The 27,653-nt window shown below is 40.0% G+C and overlaps 1 protein-coding gene and 1 long non-coding RNA gene across 5 annotated transcripts in view; one reads left to right on the forward strand and one right to left on the reverse strand.

Annotated features, from left to right (window-relative positions):
• LOC107649389 (uncharacterized) lies at positions 1 to 10,829 on the reverse strand. Of its 2 annotated transcripts, none has more exons than XR_008912771.1 (3): positions 10,704 to 10,829; positions 5,923 to 6,061; positions 1 to 2,587 (listed from the first exon to the last, which is right to left on the reverse strand). It is a non-coding gene; the product is annotated as an uncharacterized LOC107649389 (long non-coding RNA). The 2 variants fall into 2 exon arrangements; XR_001623113.2 differs by lacking the exon at positions 10,704 to 10,829 and adding an exon at positions 10,210 to 10,557.
• The window catches only part of E2F8 (E2F transcription factor 8), a 25,334-nt gene continuing 7,713 nt past the window's right edge, over positions 10,033 to 27,653 (forward strand). The window contains exons 1-7 of one of the 3 annotated variants that reach the window (XM_007497151.3): positions 10,033 to 10,257; positions 12,027 to 12,153; positions 18,346 to 18,624; positions 18,967 to 19,123; positions 21,639 to 21,950; positions 22,177 to 22,338; positions 25,937 to 26,074. In XM_007497151.3, the coding sequence (XP_007497213.1) occupies positions 12,139 to 12,153; positions 18,346 to 18,624; positions 18,967 to 19,123; positions 21,639 to 21,950; positions 22,177 to 22,338; positions 25,937 to 26,074 (1,063 nt within the window). In that variant the 5' untranslated portion in view covers positions 10,033 to 10,257; positions 12,027 to 12,138. Of the gene's footprint in view, positions 10,258 to 10,708; positions 10,847 to 11,370; positions 11,501 to 12,026; positions 12,154 to 18,345; positions 18,625 to 18,966; positions 19,124 to 21,638; positions 21,951 to 22,176; positions 22,339 to 25,936; positions 26,075 to 27,653 lie in introns of those variants that run through there. The other 2 variants (XM_007497150.3, XM_001367976.4) reach the window with 2 other exon arrangements.

The following is a 27,653-nucleotide window of genomic DNA, read 5'->3' on the forward strand; positions in this document are numbered from 1 at the left end:
TCTTTTAAAAAATAAGTTTTATTGATTTTTTTGTTCTTATGTCAAAGTCATCTTTGAGGAAAACAAAACAAAACAAAAGCATCTTCCCCCCTTCTCCAATTTGAACTCTCCTTTTTACAGTGAAAAACAAACACAAAGAGTTAATACAGAGTTAACACTGACAGTGGATCCAACCATATGCCCTCATTATTCCTAGCCTTTCAGTCATGAGGAAGAGGTGCTCTGGTTTGTTCTGGACCATTGCTGGTTTTTCAGTTACTCAGAGTTCAGGTTCCTTTTTACAGTATCTCAAAGTTCTCAAATGTTTCGCATTTATCATTCCATTTGATTGCTACAAAAGTCTTGTGAGGTAGCTATGACTCATTTTACAGATGAGGAAATTGGGTCTAAAAGAGAGGTAACTGACTTCCCCAGGTTCAGAAGCAGGATTTGGAGACAAAAGCTTATGGCCCTGTGTAACAATCCCTCCCCTGTTCGGTTACTTATGACCCATCTGCTAGGATCCTTTTTTGGATCTGGATACTTTTAATCACCATTAGCCCTCTTACCTACAGCTTCCTGTAATCCACAAATTAGAGAAGACTGGCTCTTGGGTTTTCTCCTCATAGTTCCAACAGCAGCATAATAGTGGGAGTGGATGCTGGGTAAGACCCCTCTCCTGCTCAACCAGCAGAACCTTGCTCCTTGTCCCAAACAGAGGAACAAGTAGGGTAGGGATCCTTGCAAACCCAGCAACTAAAGTCTCTTGGGACAAGACTGCTGAGGGCTATCAGAGAAGCCTACAGGGTCCAAAGGAACACCAGACCTTTAAGACCAGAAGGCACCCAAAACAGTCTCAGAGAGGAATGTGCCTCAGGCCTGCTAGGGAAATAAACTACAAAGGGGCAGAATAGACCCTAACAGCACTGCAGGAAGCAGTTTAGGCTTCCAGATTCATTCATCTGTTGGAAAATCCCTCCCTACTCCTAGGATGCAACTGCCCTTAGCTACATCAGAGGACAAGATTAGTACTGGAAAAGCTAGATGCTCTATGAAAAGTCCTCCTTCCCATTCCAAGAGGACCATGCCTCATAAACACCACAGGAATCAACAATTTGATGACCACTTTACAATACAAAAACTACCAGTAACCCATCATGATTACTGTCTCTGGAAATCATTTTTCTCCTCCTTCCATATATTCCAGAAGAAAAGAGTCTCTTGCATCCAGGAAGAACTGCACTATATTCCTATTGCCCAGGAAGTTATGAGATATTTTAGGGAAACAAACAATTGTCTACTTTCTATTTCCCCAACGAACTTTATTTTGTGGTTCGGGACACACCATATATAATAATTAGCCCCTTAGCATCCCTGGACCCAATTTTGGACACCTCTCTACTACTCTGTTAAGAATTTAAATATATTTCTGTACCTTCCAGTAAAATTTTGTTTTTGTAGTTTGCCAACTACTGCTTCACCCAAGTCACAAATAAAAATTGTGAACAGAACAGGGCCAAAGACAAATCTCTGAAGGACTCTTTTTATTTTTTTGTTTTAATTATCTCCGTGGGACTCTTGAAGAGACCTACATCCATTCAGATTGTCATCAATCCATTTCCCACCATTCTTGGAATATTGCCATTCAGTGAATTCCAAATCAAGGTGACTAAACTCAAACCTAACATCTCTTCATCTTGTCCAAAAGGATATCATGAAAGACTCTGTCAAAATTGGAAAATGAGGGGCTGCCCTTTGATCAGGGGAATGGCTGCACTAATTGTGATATCTGATGGTGATGGAATACTATTGTGCTCAAAAGAATAATGAATTGGAGGAATTACATGGGAACTGGAATGACCTCCAGGAAGTGATGCAGAATGAAAGGAGCAGAACCAGGTGAACGTTGTGCACAGAAACTGACACTGTGACACAATCGAATGTAATGGACTTCTCCATTAGTGGCAATGCAGTGATCCCGAACAACTTGGAGAGATTTACAAGAAAGAACGCTATCCACACCCAGAGAAAGAACTGTGGGAGTAGAAACACAGAAGAAAAACAACTGCTTGATCACATGGTTCAATGGGGATATGCAAATATTAATAATATGGAAATGGGTCTTGATCAATAATACATGTAAAACCCAGTTGAATTGTTCATTGGCTTTAGGAGCAGGGGGCAGGGGAAGAAAAGAACATGAATCATGTAACCATGGAAAAATATTCTAAATTAAATTATTTTTTAAAAAATTAAAAAGAAAGACTTTGTCAAATAATTGGTTTCAGTGAAGAAACACACTATCTATCAGTGGCATGGGCTAAGAGAGTCTCCATGCCAGGAGTTCTCTAAACAAAAAATCACATGGCTAGATCCATGTGGACCTCCCCTGAACTACAAGCATTTTTTACATAAGGAAATGAAGTTAGTCCAGCACAATGAATTTGTGATGAATATAATCAGATCTCCCCGGTTCCACAGCTCCTGGGAGGCTGCTTGTCCAGGGTCCAGGGTTTGAGGGTAGATAAGCATTCTCTTACATCTCCTCATGTGCCTGGGGTTTCAGATTCCTCACCAATCCCTGTTCACAGTCTGAAGATCATTCTCCCTAGGAGACAGAATCAACACCAAATCAGAATGAAGAAGTTCAGTCCTCTGCCAAACTGCAACTGGGTTCAAAAAAAATTAACTGCTTAAGTCTTAGTGGAACTCAGATAAAATCACAGCATTTAAGGTTGGGAGGGATTTTAGAGTTCATTTAGTGTAACTTATGGTCCAGTTTCATAAGGGAACAAGAACTGAACCAAGGGAAATAATCTCCAAAGAAATTCCCCTATGGGATTTAAGATCTAGATCAGTAACTTAATGAATATATATTAAGTACCTACTATGTGCCAAGCACTGTGCTAAATGCCTGAGTTACAAAAAGAGGCAAAAGATAGTCCCTGCCCATAAGGAGTTTACAGTCTAATGGGAGAGACAACATGCAAACAAATATATACAAAGTAAACTACACACAGGATAAATGGGAAGTGAAAGAGGGGAGATATTTACTAAAGCAAGCATGAGTCATGTTAAGACTCACTTGCACACAGACTAATGCCATTTTAAAAATCAAAAGCTGCCTTCCCCTCCGACAGCCTGAGCTTTAGTTCTCTCCAGGTCAGAAATTCTTATCAAATGTCAACATTCATTGCATCCAGAGGTTGATCCCTCTATTCTTTACATTAGGCAAGAGAGTGATTTAGGGGGTGCTTATCTTTTGTTTCTATTCAAACCTTGTAATGAAATGATAATACTAACACTCTGAGATGATTAGCCTGATGGCAATGAGCAACATAGAACTGGGGAAGAGACCAAAGGCAAAGGATAAGTCTACTGTGACAGTCTAGGGAGGTACTTACTAGCTGTGTGACCCTGGGCAAGTCACTTAACCCTGTTTGACTAAAAATAAAGTCAAAAGATAGGTTTTAAAAATGTCTAGGGAGTATAGCAGTGAGGGGCTGAACTAAGGGGACCAATAGAAAACTGGGGAAAAAAAGAAAAAGTCAAAAGAAAGAATTTGTATGATATTGATATGGGTGGAGAAGGACGGAGAGATGATGATTCTTTGGCTTTGATTTTCAGGGTCAAAGTGTGAGAACATAATCTTCTTGATAAATTAAATATTTTTATTAATATAGTCACCAAATTATAAAAATGGACTGCAGTAACTTTATCAGAGCAAGTTGGCAGCACATAAGTAACATAAAATCTTCTAGAGCAGCCCAGTGTCCTGAGTGGTGACTTGACCACAGTCATAGAGGGAATATGCCTAAGGGAGTTTATTCAATATGTTGGAGGCCCTCCTAGCTTCCTTCTAATTTTGAGGGGTACTAGAGGAGCACCCTGTCATCTCACCCTCTCCACATGACTAGCCTATCTTTTCGTCTTTGGTGAAATTTGGGCCTGCGATCAGGAAGACCTGAGTTCTAATCCAGTCTTAAACACTTGTTAGTTGTGTGACTCTAGTCAAGTCACTTAACTCGGCCTCAGTTTTTGCATCTGTACAATGAGCTGGAGAGGGAATGGCAAACCACTCCATTATCTTTGTCAAGAAAATCTCACATGAGGTCACAAAGAATCAGACACAACTGAAATGAATGAATGAGACAATACAATAAGGAAAATAAAAGAACCTGCCTCTCAAGGTCGTTATGAGGATCAACTGCTATGATAATTGTAAAGCAGTTAGTCTAGTCCCTGGCTTATAACAGGCATTTAATAAATGCTTATTTTCTTCCTCAAGGAATCTAGGTGGTATAAATAGATAGAATGCTGAACTGAGAGTCAGAAGTTCAAATTGCCTATCAGACACTATCTGCATGGTGCTGGGCAAGTCGCTTACCTTCTACCTCAGTTTCCCCATCTGTATAGTAAAAATAATAGCTCCTACCTCCCAGTATTGTTGTGAAGATCAAATGAGATATTTGCAACTCTTAAAGTATATATAAATGCCAGCTATTATTCTAGAGGCATTCAGGTGGCAGAGTAAAAAGAGTGGCATGCCTGGAATCAGGAAGACCAGAGTTGAAATCCACCTTTGGTCACTTACTAAGCTGTGTGTCCCTGGGAAAATAACTTCACTTCTGTCTCCCTCAGTTTCCTCAACTATAAAACAGAGATTAAAATACTGCTTATTCGACAGAATTGTTGTGAAGATCAAATGAGACGATATTTACAAAGTACTTAACACAGGAAGTGGCACATAGTAGATACTTAATAAATGCTTATTTCCATCCCCTTCCTTCCGGTCTCCCTTCTCTCATTCCCTCAAAGTTTTCTAGAAGCTAGAAGGAAAGAAGTTTCAGCTAAATGGAAGGATAACTAATAGGAACAATAGCCATACAACATAAGTTCTACTGAATATAATTTAATCTTTTTTGATGAGCCAGAAGGCATGTTAGGACTTTTTAATACCTCCTTTTTCTCTTCTACATATGTTAACTATCCATGGAATACATCATGAAATTTTAAATTGGAACAGACTTCAGTTCTTTAATTTTGCAGCTGAAAAAACTGAGGCCCAGCTAGGATAAGAGACTTGTCACAAAGCACACAGGTAACCAATCAGCAGCAGTGTTGGGATTAGGACTGAGGTTCTCTGGCTCCAGGTTCAGTTGTTTAAGATATCAAATAGAAATACTGGTTTGAAGAAACTACCCGTTATAGAACACCAAATTAAACAGCTTTGAGGAAATTATTTGACCAGGTCCCCCCTCAATTGCTGGCAGCCAGGATCCCTGTTTTCTTTGTTAGGTGTAAAAATTTAGGGTTGAGACTGATATATTGCTTTTACACATCTTTTCATGCATTTGACCTCTGAAAGGTCAACTTAAATTTTCCACAAAGTTTTCATCAAAAAACCTGATTCTGTTGGGGTTCTTTCATTTCCATTTAATTTCCCTTCCAGTTCTCATGGTCTTTTCCTCATTTAAGCCACTATGGAATGGGGTTAAGGATGAGAAGAGGGTAGTGCCAAAAAATCAACAGGGCTGCAAATTTAGGGTTGGCAGAAAAATCTCAAAAAACCGTTAACCTTGAAAGAAGGGGTGGGCACCACTGAAACTAACATTCATAAATTCCAACTTTAAAGTGATAAATATTTTACAAAATTACACTTCTAAAAATCAGTAGGATCCCAGAGTTCGAGTTGGAAGGGACTGGGGAGGCCAGGTCCAACAACTTCACTTTATTGATGAGGAACATGAGGCTTAGAAAGTTTAAGGGACTTGCCTGGAGTCCCATAGCTATGTGTAATGATCTGAGGCAGGTTTTGAACTCAGGTTTTCCTGAATCCAAATCCTTTGCCCTGCCTCTCAAATCATCTCTAAGAGCACTGGATTTTGTCCAAAGAAAATATAAAATATAAGAACAAAGGATTCAAGCACATGAGCTACTTACATTAAACATTCTATTCACACTGAATCTGTCTGTCTTCCTGTGTAGATGGATGCCTGCTCACGGATGCTTACTTATTTATCATAGGCAAAATTGTTTCATAGCAGAATTGCTTTTAGATTTCAAAGGCACCTTGGATATTCTGAAACAATTTCAAAGGGTCAGTTTAGATAAAATGAGAGAACTTGATATTTACTTCGTTGTAGGTCACTTATGTAGGTACTGATTTTTGACAGCTTTCTCTTCTGATATGTAATGGAACTTGGCAGATATCACAGAATTTGTAATGAATAATAATGCCCCAGATTTATTATATAGTGCTCTATGATTTACAATTGGCTTCATGGCTGAGAGTTCACATATAAATCTATAAATATGTGAATTCAGCATAATCAGATTCAGTCTTCTGCCATGTATCATTCATTGTCTTTTGTTGAATGTTATTTAGCGAGGGGGTTGGCCTTTCACTTGGAAGCTTTAGAGTAATTTGTAAATGAAACAAAGTTACGATGGTACAGTTTCAATCTGCTGCACACAGTAACGATATCTTGATACATTAGAACTGAATGATAGGCCATAATTTGGGATGAAGACAATGAAAGCCAGCTATTAACAAATCATCTCTTAAAACATAACTAATGTATTAAAAACAAACATGACAGACTTTAAATCAAATGTTTGTTCCATTCCCAAACCCTAGTAATATGCAGGGATTCCATTATAATTTTATATATTAGTTAGTCATATATAAACTAGAGGTTAATAATACATATTAATAAAATAGAATTGGTCCGTTTTTCTTGCAGGTTATAAGCAGTACCTTACTCATCCTCATAACTCCCCTTAATGTGGGTAGGAAAGGGTTATTTTCTTTCCATTTTCAACAATGGCAAACTGTGAAGGTTTCTAAGACTGTTCGAGGCAAATGGTAAAGCTAGTAAGACCACAATGGTGTTGAATTAATCTCGGGTGAGTTTTCTCAGCAGGACTGAGCTTTCATACTAAGAATCATGGGGCAATTTTCTGAGTGGTATCAGGAATAGCACCAAAGCTGTTGGGTGGCTGTGATGATAGATTGTATCATCAGCACGAGCCAGCCCATCTTCCCCTAAACTCTTCCATCCCTCCCATTTGCCTTCCCTTCCTCTCCCGGTATAAAAACTTCACCAGGGTAGGGCTCCTCTCAGAATCATATGCCTATAAAGTAACTAAACTGAACCTTTAGTAAAGGCAGGATAGAAGTAATAAGTAGATTAGGAATTGAGAAAAACTATTCCTCATGGCTCCAAAACATGGGATTTTGCTCATCTAGATATTTGGCAGAATAGTAGACACTGTGAGAGATTGGCAAAGGATCTAGATTCAAATTCTGCTTTGCTGCTAACTATTTGTATGACCATGGGCAAATCACATTGTGGGTCTGGGCCTTGGTTTCTTTAACTGCAAAAGGAGTGAGTGGGTTAGACAAGAAGACCCTTAAGGCCTTTCTAATTCTACAACCAGGATCTGGAGTATAATGAATCCTGGAAGAATTGTTTAAGAGTTGCAAGATCAAAAAATAAAATTTGAGAGTCATTGTACTTGAGAAATTCCCTTAGGTTAACCCTCTCCCAGATTTTGTTCTCCTGCTCTGACAAAAATGGTTTTTAAGAACTTTATCTGATGATCCCCTATACTAGGCATATTTTTCATAACTTTTTATCAGATACTGAATTATTTTACCTTTTATTTTATGAAAATGTTGTACAATACATGTTATTTTATGAAAATATTGTACAATATGCGCCTTGCAATGAATGAAAAAAATTGATTTAACTGCAGTAAGACAGAAAACATCAGGTGACATATTCTAAATAGATACAGTTCACCTTCTCTGAATTCTTTACTCACTGGAAAACACATTTGGATACAGTCCTCAGGCCTCATCTTTCTGGCCACTTAGCTTTCACAAATATAGTACCAGTAAGCTAAAGAAAGAGGGCTGGCTTCGGAATACAAAAACCAGATCTATCTAATTGTATGCCTATGGTAAGTCATGTTCCCTTAAGATTTTAAATCTGGAAGAGACCTTAGAGGTCTTGTAGTCTGAACCCCTTATTTTATAGCTGAGGAAACTAAGGCTCAGTATTTAATTGAATTGCTCAACATCAAACAGGAAGTAGCAGACCCAGGACAGGAGTTAGATCTCCTACCTCCAAATCCAGTCTTGCTACTACACCATACTTGGCTTCTTCTATTATAAAATGAGATATGGACAAATTTCTCTGGACCCTTTATAGCTCTGGTGATCTAAGATTCTCTGTAGTGAATAAAGGTTTCCTGGGTTCAAAATCTCAATCCCAAACTTCTATCATTTCAGTTTGCCCTATTTTGGTTAGAAAAGTCATTTGTTTTCCACAGCTGAAACCAATTCCATTCTTATTTAAGAACTGGTTTTTTTCTACTGGAATTTTCAAAAAGTTGCATGATACTGTTCAATAGCCTGAATTCAAAAAATGGTCACTGAAAGAGAAATCCATTTCCAATCTGACTTTTCCTGTTTCCTGCTGAATGATTCAAAGGAAGTATGATCTAGTGAAAAAAGCCTGGAGCAATTAAGCTAAACTCCTGGATTTTAGGTCTGGTTCTTCCATGATTAAACAAGTCACTACCTTTCTGTGTCTTAGCTTCCTTTTCTGTGAAATAGAGATAATATCTACCCTGCCTAACAAATAGGATTGCTGGAAGATTATAAGCATAAAAGTACTTTAGTAAGTCAAAAGTCCAAAACAAATTTCAAGGAAATATTACAAATATTAATTCTGTACTTAATTGGAAGGTAAATCCTATCTATCTAGATAGTGCCTGTTACTGCTATATTTTGTAATTTTCACACTAGAAGTTTTAACTCTTTCGTTATTCGATGGATTGAAACTATAGGGGAAAGGTTAAAATTCTGATCTATGCACACTTAAGTCTTCTTGGTTTGGGGTATCTGAAAAAAAGTGTTCAAGTAGAAGTACTGAATGTAATTACTGAAAAACTATATACAAAGTTGGCAAAAAAAAATGCCAATTACTGCATTCTGCTTATAAATAAAGTCTCATTAGCACATAACCCACTGACCTTTCTTTTTATTATTTTTAATCAGAAATGCAGACTGCCAGGATAATGTATTTAAAACACAAATCCTACATAATCTGATGTTAGGTCAAAATGTGTACTTCAGCAAAATATCACCCAATCAGGTTATACATCTCCAAAGAGTCCTTGAGAACATTTCTACTCTATTTGCTTGGATCACCACCCTCCCCCAACAAGCTTGAGAAAATCAGGAAAGAAGGAGAGGTCCTGTAGAACAAGATCTATGAATTTAGGTTGAACATAAGTGGTATAGCCTCCTCTCTCTGTCTGAGAAGTCTTGAGGTCCTTATCTTATGGGGGACAATATAAGAATACGTTTGGTTCCAAGTAAATAGCTAATGATTCATTGCCATATAAAGTAAACCAATTGGACTCGAGTAGCAAGGCCAGGGAGTCTTTAGGTGGCTTATTGAGAAGAGATAACAAAATAAGAAAGGGTTACAAAATAAGAGGAAGAAATCAAACTAAACAACGTAAAATGAATGGTTGCTCTGATCCTGGAGGAATTGAGCAATAGGAAATGCCTGGCAAAACCAGAAACACCAGCACTTAGAAGAAAGAGAAGAGAAGAAAAAGATAGAAGAGAAGCGAGAGGAAAAAAAGGAGAGAGGAAAAGAGAGAAAGGGGAGAGGAAGGAGGGAAGGAAGAAGCAGGAAGAGGAGAAAGAAAAGTAGAATTCAGAGGGAGCTAGCCACGGGCAGGGCAAAAAACAAACTCGAACACAGCATACACAAGTAGGCCATTATTTATACATATACATCTATATATCTATACAACTTCCTACTTCTCTTCTCAGGGACTCGGGTTCCCCAACTGTAAAAAAAAAAAAAGAAAAAGAAAAAGGTGGGCGGGGAACTAGATGACCTTCAAGGTCTACCTCCTGACTCAGGCAGTCCAGGAAAGGGGGAGGGGAAGATGCAAGAGAAGGCAAGAGGAGGGAAGTCGGGAGGAGTTGGCGGGTTTTCAGCTTTAAACTCCCTCCCATACCTAACCCCTCAATTTTTGGATAAAGCTTCCCAGGCCCCCATCTCTGGCGACAGGAGATCAAATTTCAAAGTGATGAACACCCTGATTTTCAGAAACTGTGCTGAAATCTTCTCTGGGATAAAAGGTCTCTTGGGCTCCCTTTTCTGGCAGCAGAGGCTCAAGTTTCAAAGTCATAAATACCCTGATTTTCGGAATCGGTGTTGAAGGCGAGTGCTACAGCTCCGACAGGTAAGAAGGGCGGAGTAAGCAGGTGTGGTGCTCTCCGGTAGAGGAGAGACCTGGGTTGCCTATTTGAGGGGAGGGCAGGGAAGAAGAGACTGGGTCGCGATCATAGCCCGCTCACAGGTACCCGGCAAATCCCTCCTTGACTTGAGTAGAGTCAAAAAAAAAAAAGTTTCTTAACTTTTTGCCCAACTTCGCGGGGAGGGCGGTGCCAGCCTCTGATTGGCTCGTGGCTCTTGGCGGGAGATTCGGATTGGCCGAGACAGACCCGGGAGGGGAGGGGCGGGTCCGGGGGGAGCGGCCCTCCCAGCTCCAACCCATCGGAGCCGCTCACTCGCGCGGACAGCGGGTTAATTTCAAATCTGGGGCTCTGGGAAGGTCACGCGCCCGCAGTTCTGCCACCCTCCCGCCGGGCCACCGACGGACACTCCCGCTCCGCCTTCCACACCCACCTCCAAGTGACACCTGGACGGACGGACGGGCGGCGGAGCCGGCTCGGGCGGGAAGTAGGGGACGAGGACTAGGAGGAGGAGCAGCAGTAGGAGCAGCAGAGGCGGCCTCCCTCCCTCCTGCCGGGGGCCGCCCACCCCGACAGGTGAGGGGGGTTCCTGGCCTGGCTGGACTGCCGCGGCCCCTGCAGGGCTCCAGGAGCCCCAGTGTTCTTCTGGCCGAGCTGCCGAGCCGAGCAGAGCCGGCCCTGGTCGGGCGGAGGGGGCGGGAAGGCGACCGGCGGTTTCCCGCCTCCCCCTCCGGCGCCCGCGGAAGGAGGAGCCGAGCTCCCGCGCTATGGGGGGGCGGGGCAGGGGCCGGGGGCTCCCGAGGGGGGACCCTAGGGGGGATGGGGAGGGGGATCCTGGCGCCGGCGGCAGCGCGGGGTCGCCTGCCGACCTGCCCGCCCTCCTGCTCGCAATCCCCGCGCTCTGCTGGGCGGCACCCGCCGTGGCCCGGGTTTTCCCCGCCAAATTTTTAAATCGAAGTCTGAAGGTTGGGGCCCGCCCCCTGTCCCGAAGGCCAATCGCGGGCCGGAGACCGAGCTTCTCATTGGTCTGGGCCTGTAACCCTGGAGACCACGAGGAAGCTGTCAAGGAACTGTCCTCAAGGTGGGCGGAGGGGAGGGGCAGTTAGGAGGAGGGGGAAGTTCTTTCGGCCCGCGCTAGTGGCCATCGGGAGCCCTGAAGGCTCTTAGCGGGACACCTTTAGCGTTTCCCGGGTCTGTAAATAGCTGGGCCAGAAACCAGCCAACCTACGAGTAAGGAAAACGAATTAAATGCAATCTTGGTAGATGTAGAATTATTTAAAAAGAAAAATCGTAATGAATGCTCAGCAACAAATTATTGAGCTGCAGGTATCCGCATCAGAGAAGGGCATTTCCTCCCCAAGAGTTCCTTACACTAATGAAATTGTATCCACGATGATCATTGATTTGTTGGGGGTTTTTTTTGACGAATGTTCTTATTTGAATTTTTTTCATTTACAATGCTGCCTAATTCCATCTCCATGGGAAGTGTGAAAGTTTATCATTGAGGAAAAGCCGTAATTTGAATTCTTTCTATCATTCTTTTCTGTCCAATTATACTTTTATCAGAATTTTGAAAAGTTATCCTTATTTATCAGTATCCATGCCAGTAGTAAAACTGTGGCTCCTTTTTGTTTTGCATTTTTATTTGAGAGGGGTGGGTGACATGGGATTTGCATCAGAATTTCTAAGAAACTCATTTCTCTTGTGTATTATATTTTTCTCTTTTTATTAACTTTTTTCTTTGTTTTTCTTGAAGGATATTGCAAATTTATCACAAAATTAAATATACTGGCATGTATGAGCCATCAGAATTTCTAGGAGAAATCAGCATCTTTAATTTTTAAGAAATTATATGAAGAGTTTACAAAATGGAGAATGAGAAGGTACTGTAATTTCCATATCTATAGTTTTAAAGTAATGTCCTCTTATCTTTACTCTGAAGTTTCTTTGTTTTGTTTTTTTTTCTTTTCAAGCAAATGGGACCTAGATTGATATTAAATAGTGCTAGGGTGGTTGTTGTTTTTCTTCATGTTTTAATAAGACCACATCTTCTAGAAATTATCTGTAAAGACAGAGAGGTTGAATTAAAACTAATTTGTTTGTGCTAATGCAAAAAAAAAAAGAGGAAACCCTATTGCAGTTTATCCTACTTGTGTGAAACTAAATTTCAGTAGTTTAGGTCCAAAATAAAATGTGGATGAAAAAGCACTATAATAAAAGAATTTGTGAACAAATTTTATCTTTCTTTAACCCAGAAAAGAAGTAAATAATATACAGGGTATCCCAAATATTTTAGTATAATCTGCACTAAGATGTTTGGGATATTTTGTATTTTCATTTTCACTTTGGCATTTCTGAGAGTAATAAAACACCAAGATTGTTTTTGAGAACTATATACCATGAGTTCACTTCACATGATTTCAGAGTTGGTTTCCTTTACCAGGGATGACCATTTTTTTCCAACTCTCATCTATTATCCAGATAAAGGCACTATAAACAACAAAAATATATCCAAATAGCTCTAACTCCTTGTTCCTAAAAGTTAACAGTTCACACGAAACAGGAAGATTCAGAATGCTTCTGGTTACTGGTATTGACATAGAATAGCAACCATCTACTTTCTTCTAATTCTCAGAATTGGAGAGATCAGAGCCATTACCAAATCATTTGACTCCCTCACCAAAAATCCTATCACTTGGTTATCATCTCTGATATGGATGCTAACAAGTATTACTGTTGAGTGTAAAAATGGAGATTTGAACCCCAGACTTCAATCCCAGAAGTCCTAGCTAGTTCCCAGAATTCCCTAAAATCTCACCAGAGTCCTCACCTGGGCCAAGAACAAAATGGGCATTTAAACTGACAGTACCGCCTACTTGGTCTCTCTACATGCAGGCAAGATGTGAGTGGCTGTGAATGGGCTCTGTGCACGTGCTTTCTTATTTTGTATTTTCTTTATTTCTTAATTCTAATAATATTTAATAAACCTCTAAAAATATATACTTTTAATAGAGAAACGAATTTAATTTTTACAGTTTGGCTAACCACTCGGTTGTGACGAAATATACCCTCAATCTTCTTAACTTTCCTAAATCTTTTCTCTACTGTGACTAAGTTCAGCTTTTAATAGCTACTGCTATATAATTTTTACATGAGACTAATTGAACTAATATAGTTTCTCTTGAATCTAAGAACATGAAGTTATTGAGGAGTAAGAACAAGATTTGTTTTTGTATTTAGGAAACAGTTAATAGAAATCAACCAGTTAGCATTTCTTGAGCTCCTCTTACATGCCAGGCACTATATTAGGTCCTGAGGAGTTGTTCATTTGTGTCAGACTCTTTGTGACCTCGTGGATCATAACTATTCATGAAATTTTCTTGGCAAGAATACTGGAGTGGTTTACCATTTCCTTCTCCAATGGATCCTTTTGTCAAGGCAGTCAGAGGTGACTTGCCCAGAGTCACCCAGCTAGGAAGTATCTGAATCCAGATTAGAACTCAAGGCTCCTGATTACGGACCCAGCACTCTATCCACTGAGCAACCTAACTACTTCTTAGGAAAAAACAGAGTTAAGTGATTTGCCCAAGGTCACACAGTTAGGAAATGTCTGTAAGATACAAAGTCTAAAGTGGAACAGCCTCTGTCCTCAAGGAACTTGCATTCTTTCAAGGGAGAAAACCTACACATAAATAAGTATACCCAGAATAAATTCAAAATAGGCCAGGTAGAAGGTGGGCTGTAGGAGATAGGTGCATTAGAGAGTGGTACTTGAACAAAATTTTGAAAGAAACAACAGAGTCTAAGAGGTGGGAGTATTTTCACAACGTAAGGCAAAACCAGTCCATGCAGACTCCTGAAGATAGTAAGTGGAGGGTCCTGTGTAAGGAGCAGCAAGAAGGGCATTGGCTGGAGTGAAGTGTGGGAAGGGGTATGATTCATAATAAGATTACAAAAGTAAGTTTAGGGCTGGGTTGTTAAGCAGAGGAGCATATTTTTGTTTCTTGAGACAATAGGGAACCCTTGGAGTTTACTGAGTCAGAGAACGGCATGGTCTTCCTTGTTCTTTGGGGAAATCACTTTGGTGACTGTGGACAATGGATTGAAGTAGGGACAGAGACTTAAGGCAGGAAGAACAAACAGGAAGCTATTGCCATAGACCATGCAAGAGATGATGAAGTCCTGAGCCAGTTGTGGTGGCCTTGAGAATAGAGAAAAGGAAGACTTGAAGAGGCAAAGACATGGCAGACGATTGAATAGACTGGACAGGGGGGAAGTGAAGAGTCAGGAAGAATGGTGATGTCCTTGAAAGAAATAGGGAAAGAGCTGTGAATTGGGAATCTTAATCATACTCTCATCCTCACCTGGCTGGTTGATATCTGTGTTTTGGGGGGAGTTATTTCACTCCTTTGAACCAGTTTCTCTGTAAAGCAAAGGAGATAGAGAAGGTCATACATAAGGTCCTAGACTTAATGTTTGAAGGGACTATGGGAGGCTATCTAGTCCATCCCTTTATTTTAGAGTTAAGGAAACTGAAATCCCCTGATTCCCAAGAACTTGCCAGGTCATACAGTTAGCCAGTGACTCAGCTGGGAGTTCATCCCTGTCCCCTGACTTCAGATCTAACCTTCTTTTGACTATACCAAGGCCTTGTCCAACTACAATGTGCTATGAGTCTGTGATCATCAGTATAACACACAATTGTAGGGCTTTCATTCTATAATTTCAAGTTTAGATTAGATACTTTCATAAGCCTTTGATCTTACCTTTTACCTGTGCAAACTATAGCCCGTCCACACCTTCTCCTCCTATGTAATTGTTGTCTGTATCCTTGGGTAAATTCTGCATAGAGGATACACCTACTATGCTGGGGGCCATCCTTTGGTATTTACTGTTTCTTCGAAACTGATTCAAGATTTTTATTTTTGTCACATCATTAGCCCACCTTCTCTCACATACTTTGTTGGTGATACTTTTTATGCCATTGCAATTAACCAATAATCATGTATTAAGTTCCTCATATGTGTCAAGCATATTGCTAAGATCTGGAGATAAGATAAAAATGAAACAGATAAGCAGATATAAAATAAATATAAGGTAATGTCGGAGGGAGAAAAGATGGCAATTGAAATTATTTTTTACGTTTGTTTCTTACATGATCATGGCTAGCCTGTGTATCCTTCTCATTCCTTCTGCCAGAATCATCCCATATAACAAGTAGTATTTTTTAGAAAGAAAAAAAAAAGGCAGGGAGCAGCTAATTGGCTCAGTGGATAGAAAGCCAGGCCTAGAGACTGGAGGTCTCAGATACTTCCTGCCTGTGTGACTCTGGACAAGTCACTTAACCCTAGTTGCCTAGCCCTTTCTACCTTACTGCTCTTCTACCCATACTTCGTATCAATTTTAAGACAGACTATGGGTTTTGTCTTTTTTTTTTAAAGGCCGGGGGCAATTATATAAAACATATACAATGTGTAAAATCTGTGGCCCTCTCACAAAGGAAGGAGTGGGTTGAGAGTTCTTTTGTATCTCTTTAATAGAGTAAGACTTGTTTAATCTGTATCACTTGGTTACATTGACTAATGACTGTTTAGTGTGTCGTTCTTTCTGTCTACAATGTTACAGTCACCCCATGTATATTTTCTTGACTGCCAACTTCACTCTTAAAGTACTTGAACTGAATTTTGAAGGATTTTGAGAGATGGAAGTGGGATACAGTATATTTCAGGCATGGGAACCAGCCTGTGCAAAGGGAGAAAAAGATAGATGATGGGAGTGGCTTGGGAGAAAGAGCAAGAGCAGTTGTTTGACTGGATCATAGAATGTGTAAAGGGGAAAAATATCTGATAAAACTGGAAATATGGGTTTGGTTAAATGCCAAAAAAGGAGAGGTGATATTTCACTCTAGAAATAAAAGGAGTCACTGGAGTTCACTGAGTAGGAGAATAACGTGCTTAAACTAGTTTTTTAAGAGAAATCATTTTGGCAGTTACTTCTTATCCCCATGTCATGCTTAGTAATGTATTCTACCATTTATTATGTCTTTGTAATTCTCTTTGGGTCACCAGCATTTAAAAAAAAAAAAACTTATCTAGGGGGCAGCTAAGTGGCTCAGAGGATTGAGAGCCAGGCCTAGAGACAGGAGGTCCTGGGTTCAAATTTGTTCTCAGACTCTTCCCAGCTGTGTGACCCTGGGCAAGTCACTTAACCCCCATTGCTTAGGCCTTACTGTTCTTCTGCCTTAGAATCGATACACAGTATTTATTCTAAGACAGAAGGTAAGAGTTTAAAAAAATAACAAAAAAACTTTTCTAAATATCTAGTTTATAAATATCTAGGCATACTAAATATCATTTCCAAGGCAGAAGAACGATAAGGGCTAGGCAATGGGGGTCAAGTGACTTGCGCAGAGTTACATAGCTAAGAAGAGTCTGAGATCACATTTGAACCCAGGACTTCCCATCTCCTGGACTGGCTTTATATCTACTAAGCCACCAGCTGTTCCTATCACCGGCATTTTTAATTCTTATGATGAAGCCAGCTGTTCTCTAATAGAAGAGATAATGGTACAGATTAGAAATCAATGAAGTCATCGGTCTTAGTTGTGGCTCAGAAGTAAAGACCAGCTTATGAAATAGCTGAGTCAGCTGCTGTCTCAGACGCCTCTCAGGAGCTCTGTTGCCCTCTACTGGACAGAAACTCTGTTGTCACCTGGATTTGGCTTCTCTGCATGCCTGTGGGCCAACCCTAATTCATTCTATAGGGTGGGCTTAGATTGGTGCTTATTGGAAACTGTATAACCATTTAATCTTATTATCAAGGGCACTGGTGACCCCCTTGAATTATTTCAAAATAAGTAAACTATTTAAAATGGGTCAGCTCATTAGCCATAGAAGTTTGAGTCAGTGTCTGGTTACTAGGTAGTCTGAAGGTGGTAAGCCAGTGAAATGGTGCTATTACACGCTCATTGCGTTACTGTCACGAAGGAGGCAGGGCAGCTGAGCTCTGGGAACAGGAAGACAGTATCTGCTGTCAGGATGCCAAATAAGGGCATTCCTGTCTCCCATACTAAGGCTTCCTGCCTATTGGCCAACTTGCAAAAATAGAGATAGCCCAGGCTTCTCTGGGGTCATGTTACCTAGCCAGGCCCTTACTCTGGGGCTGTTAGAGCTTGTATTGACAGCAGAGCAGCTCAGCTAGTTTCCTTTGTGACTTTCCCTGTTTGCTTCCCGTGTGCTCTGAACCCGTGTTCCCCTCTGTTCTGTGTGTCCCTGTGGAAAATCTTGCACGATCATCTGTTCTATGAACATTGTGAAGTGTTAGGCACAGGCCATGGCTAAAGGCTATCCAGCAAGACTGTTTTACTTGGTCAGTACCAGCTACATCCTTCCTTCACAGCACCATGGGATCACTGGATTTAAAGCTGGAGAACTCTTGGTAGATTGTCTTTTTAATTTTGCAGCTAAGGAAATAAAGGCTCAGAAGTTAAACAATTTACGCATGGTCATAACAGCAAGATACAGACCTGGATTTGAATTCGGGTCCTTTGATTCCAAATCTTAGTTAGCCCTCCCCTATTTTTTTCAACAGTCTTTGTCAGAGGTCATAGGATCCTAACACATTGGCAGATTGCCAATGGTTATTATCATCTTAAAAATATATATACTCTTACTGGGTTTTATTTTCTTAAAATATTAATAAACCTAAAGAAGAATGCATTCTGGAGCAAAAAATTCTCAGACAAAAAATAGATATCTAGATAGAGATAGCAAGTTCCTTCATTAGATGTTATCAGTTGAAGGTGAATGATCACTTGTTGAGGATGTTAAAGAGGAGATTCCTGTTTAGGCACAAGTAGGACTACATGCCCTCTCGCTCTTTTCCACCTCTGAGATTCTACAATTTTATCAAGCCCAACCTTGCACATATGGAGAAAGTGAGCTCGGGATTACCTAGAGAGTGTCAGAGCTGGGACTAGAATTCAGATCTCCTTCCCCTGTTTTTATGTATCTTCACCAAGACAAAGACAATTGTTTGTTGTATGATGAATGTCATTTTATATTTTCTGCTTTCAGGAAAATCATTTCTTTGAGCCACATAAAAGAATATTGATAAAAACTCCACAGAAGGAGTCGGCTACTCCCAATTCAGTATTAGCAGAGATTCAACCTGACTTTGGACCATTAACAACACCCACAAAGCCTAAGGAAATCTCTCCAGGTGAACCATGGACGCCAACAGCGAACCTTAAAATGTTGATCAGTGCTGCTAGTCCTGAAATCCGAAACAGAGATCAGAAAAGAGGATTGTCTGACAATAGGAGTGGAATCCTTGAGGCCAAAGATTGTTTACATGTAGGTTTTTAGAAGGCTCAGGACATTATTTGACCATACCAGTGAAAATATTGAAAGAATGGGAGCAGGAATCATTTAAAAGATCAGTGTTATTTAACTAATCTATAATAAGATAAAGCTTTTAATCAAAGAAAATATTCTGGGATGCTGGTATTTTTAGTACTAGATTGCCTTTCGAATTTGTCAAGTAAGCTTTACTAGTATATTTCTTTTTTCAAAACTTTGCAGCTGTTGAAGCTATAGCACATGGTATAAGTATCTGCCATTAAGTACAGGTGCCCCTAATAAATCTTTCATGCCTTATATTTCTATATTTAAAGTAATTTTCATCTTCTTGTGTAGGATCATTTATCTGGAGATGAATATGAGAAATCCCAACCAAGTCGTAAAGAAAAAAGTTTAGGGTTATTGTGTCATAAATTCTTAGCACGATACCCTAACTATCCTAACCCTGCAGTGAATAATGACATTTGTCTTGATGAAGTAGCAGAAGAACTCAGTAAGTATATAAACATTTTTGTATTTAATAATTTGAGTGACTATATGCTCATGACAATCTGTTCTAAACTAAATAATTTTTTATAAATTGTATATGATTGAATTAAAATGAGAAGTTTCTAAAATGACATTCGAAATAGTTTTTATTTGAGAATATGTTCCTGCTGTGGTTGCATATTTAATCCTTACAAAGTTTGAAACTCACATATAATTATGTTAAACTAACATTTGTAGATAGCTTAAGAACTGTGTGAATTTTGAGTGATTTTTCTGATGGAGGAAAAATCCCTTCCTGGAATGGCCACTCTTCTGATGAGGGATTCTCTGGATTTAGAGACTCAAGATTAGGATCCCAGGTACAGTCCATTGCCAGGCCTGTGCTCTAATCCTTTCCTTCTTGTACTCTTATTAGCATAGCATTGGAGGACACAACAGAAACTCTATTCCCATGTTTTTATGATCCAAATGGAGTAGGACATTCGTGAAGGAATAAGTAGATTTCAAAAACATTCTATGGCATGTGATTTTTTTTTTTAAGATTTGAAAGATACAAAGGCAAAAAGGGTTTCATGAAGAGGGGGGTACAATGGAAAGTCAGAGACCTAGAGTCATAGGACTTGGGTTCAAATTCTACCCATGCTACTCATTAGCTGTGTGACCTTGGGCAAGTCACATCTCTCTTGACATCAGTTTCTTCATCTGTAAAATGAAAAGTTGGATTAAAGCCTTCTAAAATACATTCTAGCTCATAAGTATTGGGATCCTATGAATCTCTTAACTATGAATTCTTATCCTGACTTACACTGTAGATGAGTGATTTTATTATATTTGCCTATTATCTATGTGTTTGCCTAGCAGTTTCTTTAAGTGGGAATCATTCAACTTCATTGTTGTTATAAAAACTAATGAGTTTATTAAATTCATTAACCTTGGCCCAGTGGTGCTATAGAAAGCTGTTGAGGTTGTTTTTCTGTGTCTTTTTACATTCTGTCCTCTCATTTTCTCCCTTCCCATATACTACACTTGTTGCAAAATTATGAAATCCTACTTTAAAAATAGATATGTGGCTGTATTTGGAGATACTGAAGTGGATAAAACTGCATGTAATAGGCATATATAAATCAATATAACTATTAACTATGGTATTTGGTCATATAATAATAAAAATATAACTCATCAACCTATAAAGAAAATAGCTCTATTCCTAAGGGTTTTCTTTTAAGCTTTAAAATACATTTTAAGCATACTAACATCTAAAATGTCACATTTAAAGATTATACAACTTGGATTGGTCTGTTTTATCTATAATATCACTTTGTATTAAAAAGATGGACCTTTGTTTCAGGGAGAAGTTTGGGATCATTTAAAGAACTTTGCCATTTCCCAAAGGCAATCCAGCCTGCTTTCCTCCTCCTGTTCAATAATGAGTTCAACTCATTGTCCACTTGCAGTGTTTGTACAGTATGTATGTGTATATATGTATGTATATATACATATATATTCTGATGGATGAACTCTATAGATTGTCCATCCATCTGCATATTATAATTGGGACAATAAACATTCTTCATCCACTTACTTTTCCTGTGTGGATAGTTAGACCAAACTCCTTTTAAACAATTATGGATGTCATGCAGGAAGCTCTACAGCGTTCTGGAATGTGATGCAACCAGCATTTCTTAATACCACTGTTCTACTGGTGGTTTCCTCTGACAACAAATGGGACATTCAGAGCGCCAAAGAACTGAAAATCACTGAAAGGGCAAAGGAGAGGCACACAGTGGACAGGGAAGAGGCTTATAGCAAATTACAAATAAGGAACTACAAAGGAGTAAAGGATGCCACCAAAGAAAGAAAGAAAAAGAAGCTGGGCTGGTCACATGGTGATGATGAGGGATAACCATCGGACTGTGTTCCTTTGGCATCCTTGCAACAAGGAAGTCTGCAGCCCATGGGTGGACCTTTAATGATGAACTTGTGAAAGAACACGGACAAGAATTTCCTAGGAATGGCATGCACAGAGGGTTTGCTTTCTTCATCCCTGGAGGCCGTGTCCTTGGATATGGTCACAGATCACTTGTCCTCATCTCATCGTAGTGATGTTAGCTCTGCTCTAGATGCACTGTTATATTTTTTAATTCCTGTTTTAAAAGTAAATACTAGAATTATGGATAGCACGCAACCGAATGAAAGGTACTGATCAAAGGTGGATTCCGTGTTATTTCTGACCTATCCAAAATATTGAATAGTCTAAGCATATTAATGTCACAGAATAATTTGTAGCCAGTGCATAGTTGTCAACAACGGACTGAAAATGTGACCCACGGATGTATATTTTAGGTGTTTTCCCAGTCACATGGTTAGTGTGCTTGTAGTTCATGCTTTTATATTAATTAAAACTTCATGAGTACAATTACGGTTGTACTGCTGAAGACAAAGGCTGCTCAATTTAAAATGCCCTAAAAAATCAACTTCAGGTCATTTGAAAATAACGGTCAATTATCCTTTCTTTGTAGATGTTGAACGTAGACGCATTTATGATATTGTAAATGTCCTAGAAAGTTTGCATATGGTCAGTCGCTTGGCAAAAAACAGATATACTTGGCACGGGCGTCATAATCTCCACAAAACCCTGGGAACTTTGAAAAGCGTTGGTATGGAAAACAAATATGCCGAACAGATCGTGATGATCAAGAAGAGAGAGTATGAGCAAGAATTTGACTTTAATAGTGACAAAAATGAAGAGGCCGCCGTGAAACCCAGCCCTGGCCAAAATGGACACTCCGACATGTGCTTTGTTGAACTGCCTGGAGTGGAATTTCGAGCAGGTGAGATATTTTTGAAAAGAGCCTTTTACATGGGCCTTCTTTTCTTTGTAAAGAAAATAAAACATGTGCTCGCAGACATTCTTGTCAGGTCGTTTTCCAAGTGTAAAAACCCTGAAGTTGTCCTGAGTGAATGAGAGAAGTGGCATTATTTTCAACCTTGTTGCCACATAGGTTGAGCTTACTCGTGGATTGTAATTCTTGACTCCCTCTCCTCTTGCATACATAGCTTCTGTAAATAGTCGGAAAGACAAGTCTTTAAGAGTGATGAGCCAGAAGTTTGTGATGCTGTTTCTGGTGTCCACCCCTCAGATAGTAAGCCTGGAAGTCGCTGCCAAAATTTTAATTGGTGAGGACCACGTAGAGGACCTGGACAAAAGCAAGTTTAAAAGTAAGTGTGCTGCTAATGTAAGCATGGCTTTGCTTAGGTATACCCAATGTTGGAATCCAGGTGGAGCCTTGGTATATAATTGCATCTTCTTGGCCTGTGTTTTGAATTCCTTTGGAAGCTATCATACTGCTTCTTTAAATCAAACTGGGATTCTTTTTGTCAGAAATACTTAGATTTGAAGCCATCTATAGCTCCCTAATTCTTTTCCAAGTTGCTTGAAAGTGTAGTAGCTTTTATTTCTAGAAATGGGGCTTGGACTAGGGTGCTTAGTGTTCAGAGTAAACAAAGAACATGATTCTTAATTTGTTTTAAACCAAAGAAATCTCCAGGAAAGGGCACTCCAGCAGATTCAGGAAACTTGCTTTCACTTTACTGAAGCCTTGAAATGGGATGGAAGAAGAGGTAGTTACTGCAGAGGTGGGAGGAGTTTCTCTTGCTCCCTATATTCTTCTCCCCAACTGAGAATCCCAGCACATTTTAGAGGGGAGCATAGCAAAGAGAAAAGCATGGACGCCCTGGTTGAGTCAGATATCGACCAGGTGGAACTTTGACATCTACCAAGGGATTCCTTTCTCCCGAAAGGTCCTTCTGTCTTCAACGTTCTTCGATGGCATGCAGAATAAAACTTGTGACCAACTGTAGAGAAGTTCCATAGGATCATAGATTTAGAGCTGGAAGGGATTTTCAAGGCCATCAAGTCCAACCCTTTGGGATGACAAAGTGGAGAGAGAGACCCAGAGAGTTGGGAACCGAAGAAACCCAGAAGGTTAGAACTGGAAGGGAGCTGGTAGAATTTGATTCCCTGTCCTCATTTTATGCCTAAGGAAATGGCTCCTAGAGAAGTTTAATGATGGACCAGTTTTCCCTGGTAAGTGATGAATAGCTAAAATTAAAACATCAGCCTCCTGATTCAGTGCCCTTTAAGCCCCTTGTCTATATTCACTTGGCTACTAGATGGCACAGTGGATAGAGTGCTGAGTCTAGAGTCAGGAAGACCTGAGTTCAAATCCAACCTCAGACACATAACTAATTTGTGATGCAGATCAAGTCACTTACCTCTGTTTGCATTATTCCACTGGCAAAGGAAATGGTAAACCATTCCAGTATCCTTGCCAAGAAAATCATGTGGAGAGTATGGTCCACAGGGTCACAAACATGTGGCTACACCTGTTACACATGGCTAAACAACTGGACAACAATTTTATTCATTGCCTATAATAAAATAGTTGTTATAAATTTTTAAAAACGAGCTCTAGTCTTATTGGTTGTGACGTGGAATATAGGAAACAAGAAGAGGATGTGATGTTTTGGGGAGTTCCAGCTTTTAGCGAGAAGCCAAAGCTTTGGGGCTCTGATAGGGGAAGCAAGGCTAGAGCTGTTCTGTCTGTTTTTCTTCTGGTCCTCATAAGCCTCAGAATTTTAAGAGAGGCATAAAACAGAAGATCCAGGCTGAAGCAAGTGCGAGCATATTTTTCCTCTCAACATTCTGAGAAGAAATCCTTTTTTTTTCCCCTTAAGTCACCAATGTCATCCTTCCTTGAGAAATTTTCAGGCTTACAGCCAAACATGCTTACATTCATTTTAGTAGCTAAAAGTATGATAATCACCTTTAGGTTGCCTAAAGAGGCTCTTGGTACAGTGGAAAGAACAACTGGCTATGGAGTCAGAGGTCCTGGATTCAGATCCTGCTTCTGACAATTACTAAATGTGTGACCTTGGGAAAGCAAGTCACTTAACCTCCCTGGCCTGAAATACCATGTACGAGATGCTTCTGAGGATCCCTTTCATCTGCTGAACACCAGCCCTAAGTCTCTTATTCTATAAAATTGGGACAGCAATAGCCCTTTCTCTTTCTTAGGAGGATAGAGTGATAGTACTTTTTTTTAAACCATTACTTTCTGTCTTTGTAACACCCATAGGACAGAAGGATAAAGGTGAGGCAAACAGGGTTAAGTGACTCACCCAGGGCCACACAGGAGTGACTGTACTTTGCAAAACTTAAGAAGCAATATAAATGTTGTTGGTTGTTTTAAGTTCTCAGTAAGCCACCCAATAGCCTTTTTCATCTTTGATGGCATTGCAAGAAGCATGTTTGTCATATAAATGAACTCTTCCTATAGAGTATCCCTACCATGCTAGGGATAAACCAATCCTTTATCACACTCATAATAACAATTTACCCTTAATGTGTAGCTTCGTTCAGGTTTGCAGAGCATTATCTTCCCCAAAACCCTATGAAGTAGAAAGAATAGAGATTCCCTACCTGTTAATGTATCTATAAAGACAGAAGGAAATGGAAAATGAAGGCAGTCATCCAGGTCATTTGGGCTACAGATCCTGCCGCTTCCTTGAGAAAAAACTGTAGTCTGTATCATACAGATGGGCTGCAACAGACAATGCTCCACTCCCCATTTCATTTTATTTGTCTAGACACAGCCATAGATTCATCTCTGAGTTCAGAAAGCATGATCGTTTGCCAGATCCGCAGGGAGTTCAGAGCCCTCTGGCTTGGCTATGAAGATGCAGCTAAATTTGCAAATGACAACCGTTTGCTGTGAGGGTGCGTCACTGGGGAGGTATAGGCAGGCCTTTTCAAGGACATATAAGCCAGTTGTGGGCTGCTTTTCAGAAGTGGAGAGTGTGGTGAGATTAAATAAGGCATCTGCATCTTAGATTGTGTCATATGCCGTTGTTAGAAATGACCAAGATGGGGGGCAGCTGGGTAGCTCAATGGATTGAGAGCCAGGCCTAGAGATGGGAGGTCCTGGGTTCAAATCTGGCCTCAGACACTTCCCAGCTGTGTGACCCTGGGCAAGTCATTTACCCCCATTGCCTAGCTGCTCTTCTGCCTTGGAGCCAATACACAGTATTGATTCCAAGACAGAAAGAAAGGGTTTAAAAAATAAAGAAATGACCAAGATGGAGCTTAGTGCAATAGAGAGAAAGCTGACTCTTGCTAGTGGTCCATCCGAGTCATCTGAGCTTTCTGAACCTCAGTTTCTTTATCTTATAAAATGAGATTATGTGTCTTATGGATTCCCATGCCATTTTCAGACCTTTAAAGCGCTATATAAGTGTGAGTTAAAGAGAAGCAAGAAATGGTTGCCACTTTTATCCCTGTTTCCTTCCCCTATAAAATTCTCCAGGATATTGAAAAGCCCCTCAAGAATTAAGGCATTGAAATCTATATGATAATTCTTTTTTAATTAATTTTTAATTAATTAATGGGAAAGGGACCTGAGGCCACCTCCCCCAGCCCTTTTGTGTTATGGTTCGTGGAAACTGAGGTTCACAAAAAGTTGAATGACTTGTCCAGTTTCTCTCACAATTTGAATCTGGGTTCTCTACCTTCACATTCAGTGTTCTTTTTCCTTACTGGAGGGAAAATCTACACAGCTGAGATCACATACCTTTTGAGGTGGCTTAGAAAAACAAGTCAGTATTGTCACTGGAATAATTTGGAAAAGTAATCTCATTTCTGCTCGTTGGACAGTTTGGTTATCTTAAATTAGAAGTACTTATAGTGCTTATTTTTATGTGGAAAATGTTTTGAAAAACTGACAAAAATGAATCTACTGTCCTATTTACTTGGTTCCAGCTAAAATTAGGAGGCTATATGATATAGCAAATGTTTTGAGTAGTCTGGAGCTCATCAAGAAAGTTCATGTCACGGAAGAAAGAGGCCGAAAACCAGCTTTCAAGTGGACAGGGCCAGAAATCTGTCCCAATTCCTCAGGTGTGTATTTTTTCCTTTTCATTATTTTGATTTAATATGAACACAGTTACTCAACCCACCTCCCCCACCCAAAGAGATTATGCAAGTGGATCTCAAGTTTATAGTCTGAGATATTTCTCCCTCTCACTCCTCTCAGCTGAGTTCCATGTTTATACCTTATTGAGAAAACAGAGGCCATATGCCAGTGAGCTTCCTCCTTTCCCCTTCTCTCCATCTCAAAATCCCTTGATAACAGCCCCCAGTTCTTCCCATTTGACTCTTAGTCTCATAAAGAGATGACTCTTGCCTTTCCAAGGCCAGTACTCCTTTACAAACTTTGATCCTTTCCTTCCCTGCCTTCTTTAGCAGATTGCTCCTCAAAACGATTCTCTCACATCTTAAATCTCTCCCAGCTACCAGTTATTTCCTTGTTGGTAGTAAGTATGCTCATACCTTCCCTGTCCTTAAAAAATTCTCTCTAGGAGACAACTGGGTGGCTCAGTGGATGGAGAGTCAGGCCTAGAGATGGGAGGTCTTGGGTTCAAATCTAGCCTCAGACACTTTCTAGCTGTGTGACCCTGGGCAGGTCACTTAAGCTCATTGCTTGGCCCTTAATGTTCTTCTGCCTTAGAACCAATACACAGTATTGATTCTAAGATGGAAGTTATGGGTTTAAAAAAAATCCTCTCTAGATCTTAGCATTCCCTCAAGCCATAATCCTTTATCCACTGTTGCTTTCACTGTCACACTTCTTAAAAAAAAAAAAAAGCTTTTATTCCCTTATTGCCTCTATTTCCGCTTCTGTGACTTATTTCTTAAGCCTTTTCATTCTGGTTATTGATCTTATGATTAAATTGCTTTCTCCCAAGTCACCAGCATCATTCTTTGTCTTTCTTGACCTCTCTCGCCTATGATATTGACCCCCCAACTCCCTCCCCTCCCCTCCTCATGCGTACTCAGTCTTCTCTGAGTTTTAGCGGCGCCGCACTGTTACCTGTTACCTGTCTGGCTGATCCCTTCCAGCCTGAAGTGATGGATCATCCGTCATCTATGTCAGACCTCCCAACAGTGGCTGTGGCTGTTGTCTACACTTTCTCTTTGGGGTTTTCTTCACTTGTGATGAATTAAAATATCTAAGTAGATGGCCACAAGATTGTGCTAGTCTCTTCTGAGCTCTATTCATTCATCACCAAATGCAATTGACCATTTCACATGGGAAGACTCACAGGCATCTTAAACTCATCATATCCAAAAAGGAGCTTCTCGCATTTGCCCCAAACCCATCCCTCTTCCAAACTCCCATTTCTCAAGGGGAACACCGTCATTCCAGCCACCCAGGCTTGTAAACTTGGCCTCATCCTTTAGTCCTCACTCCTTCTAACGCCTCATATCCATTCATGGCTGGAAAACTTCGAGTCTTTCAATAACTACCTCCTACTGAGGTGTCACCTATTACCCATCCACTCCAAGTAAGTCATTTGCTAGGTAATCAATGAAAAAAATGTAATTTAGAAATACAACCTCATGTTCTACCCTAAGAATGAAATGTCATCGTGAAAGCACTTTGAGAAAAGAATAAAAAACTCCCCAAATCATCAGT

The sequence above is a fragment of the Monodelphis domestica genome, chromosome 6 (genome assembly GCF_027887165.1).
Source record: "Monodelphis domestica isolate mMonDom1 chromosome 6, mMonDom1.pri, whole genome shotgun sequence".
NCBI classification, from domain to species: domain Eukaryota; kingdom Metazoa; phylum Chordata; class Mammalia; order Didelphimorphia; family Didelphidae; genus Monodelphis; species Monodelphis domestica.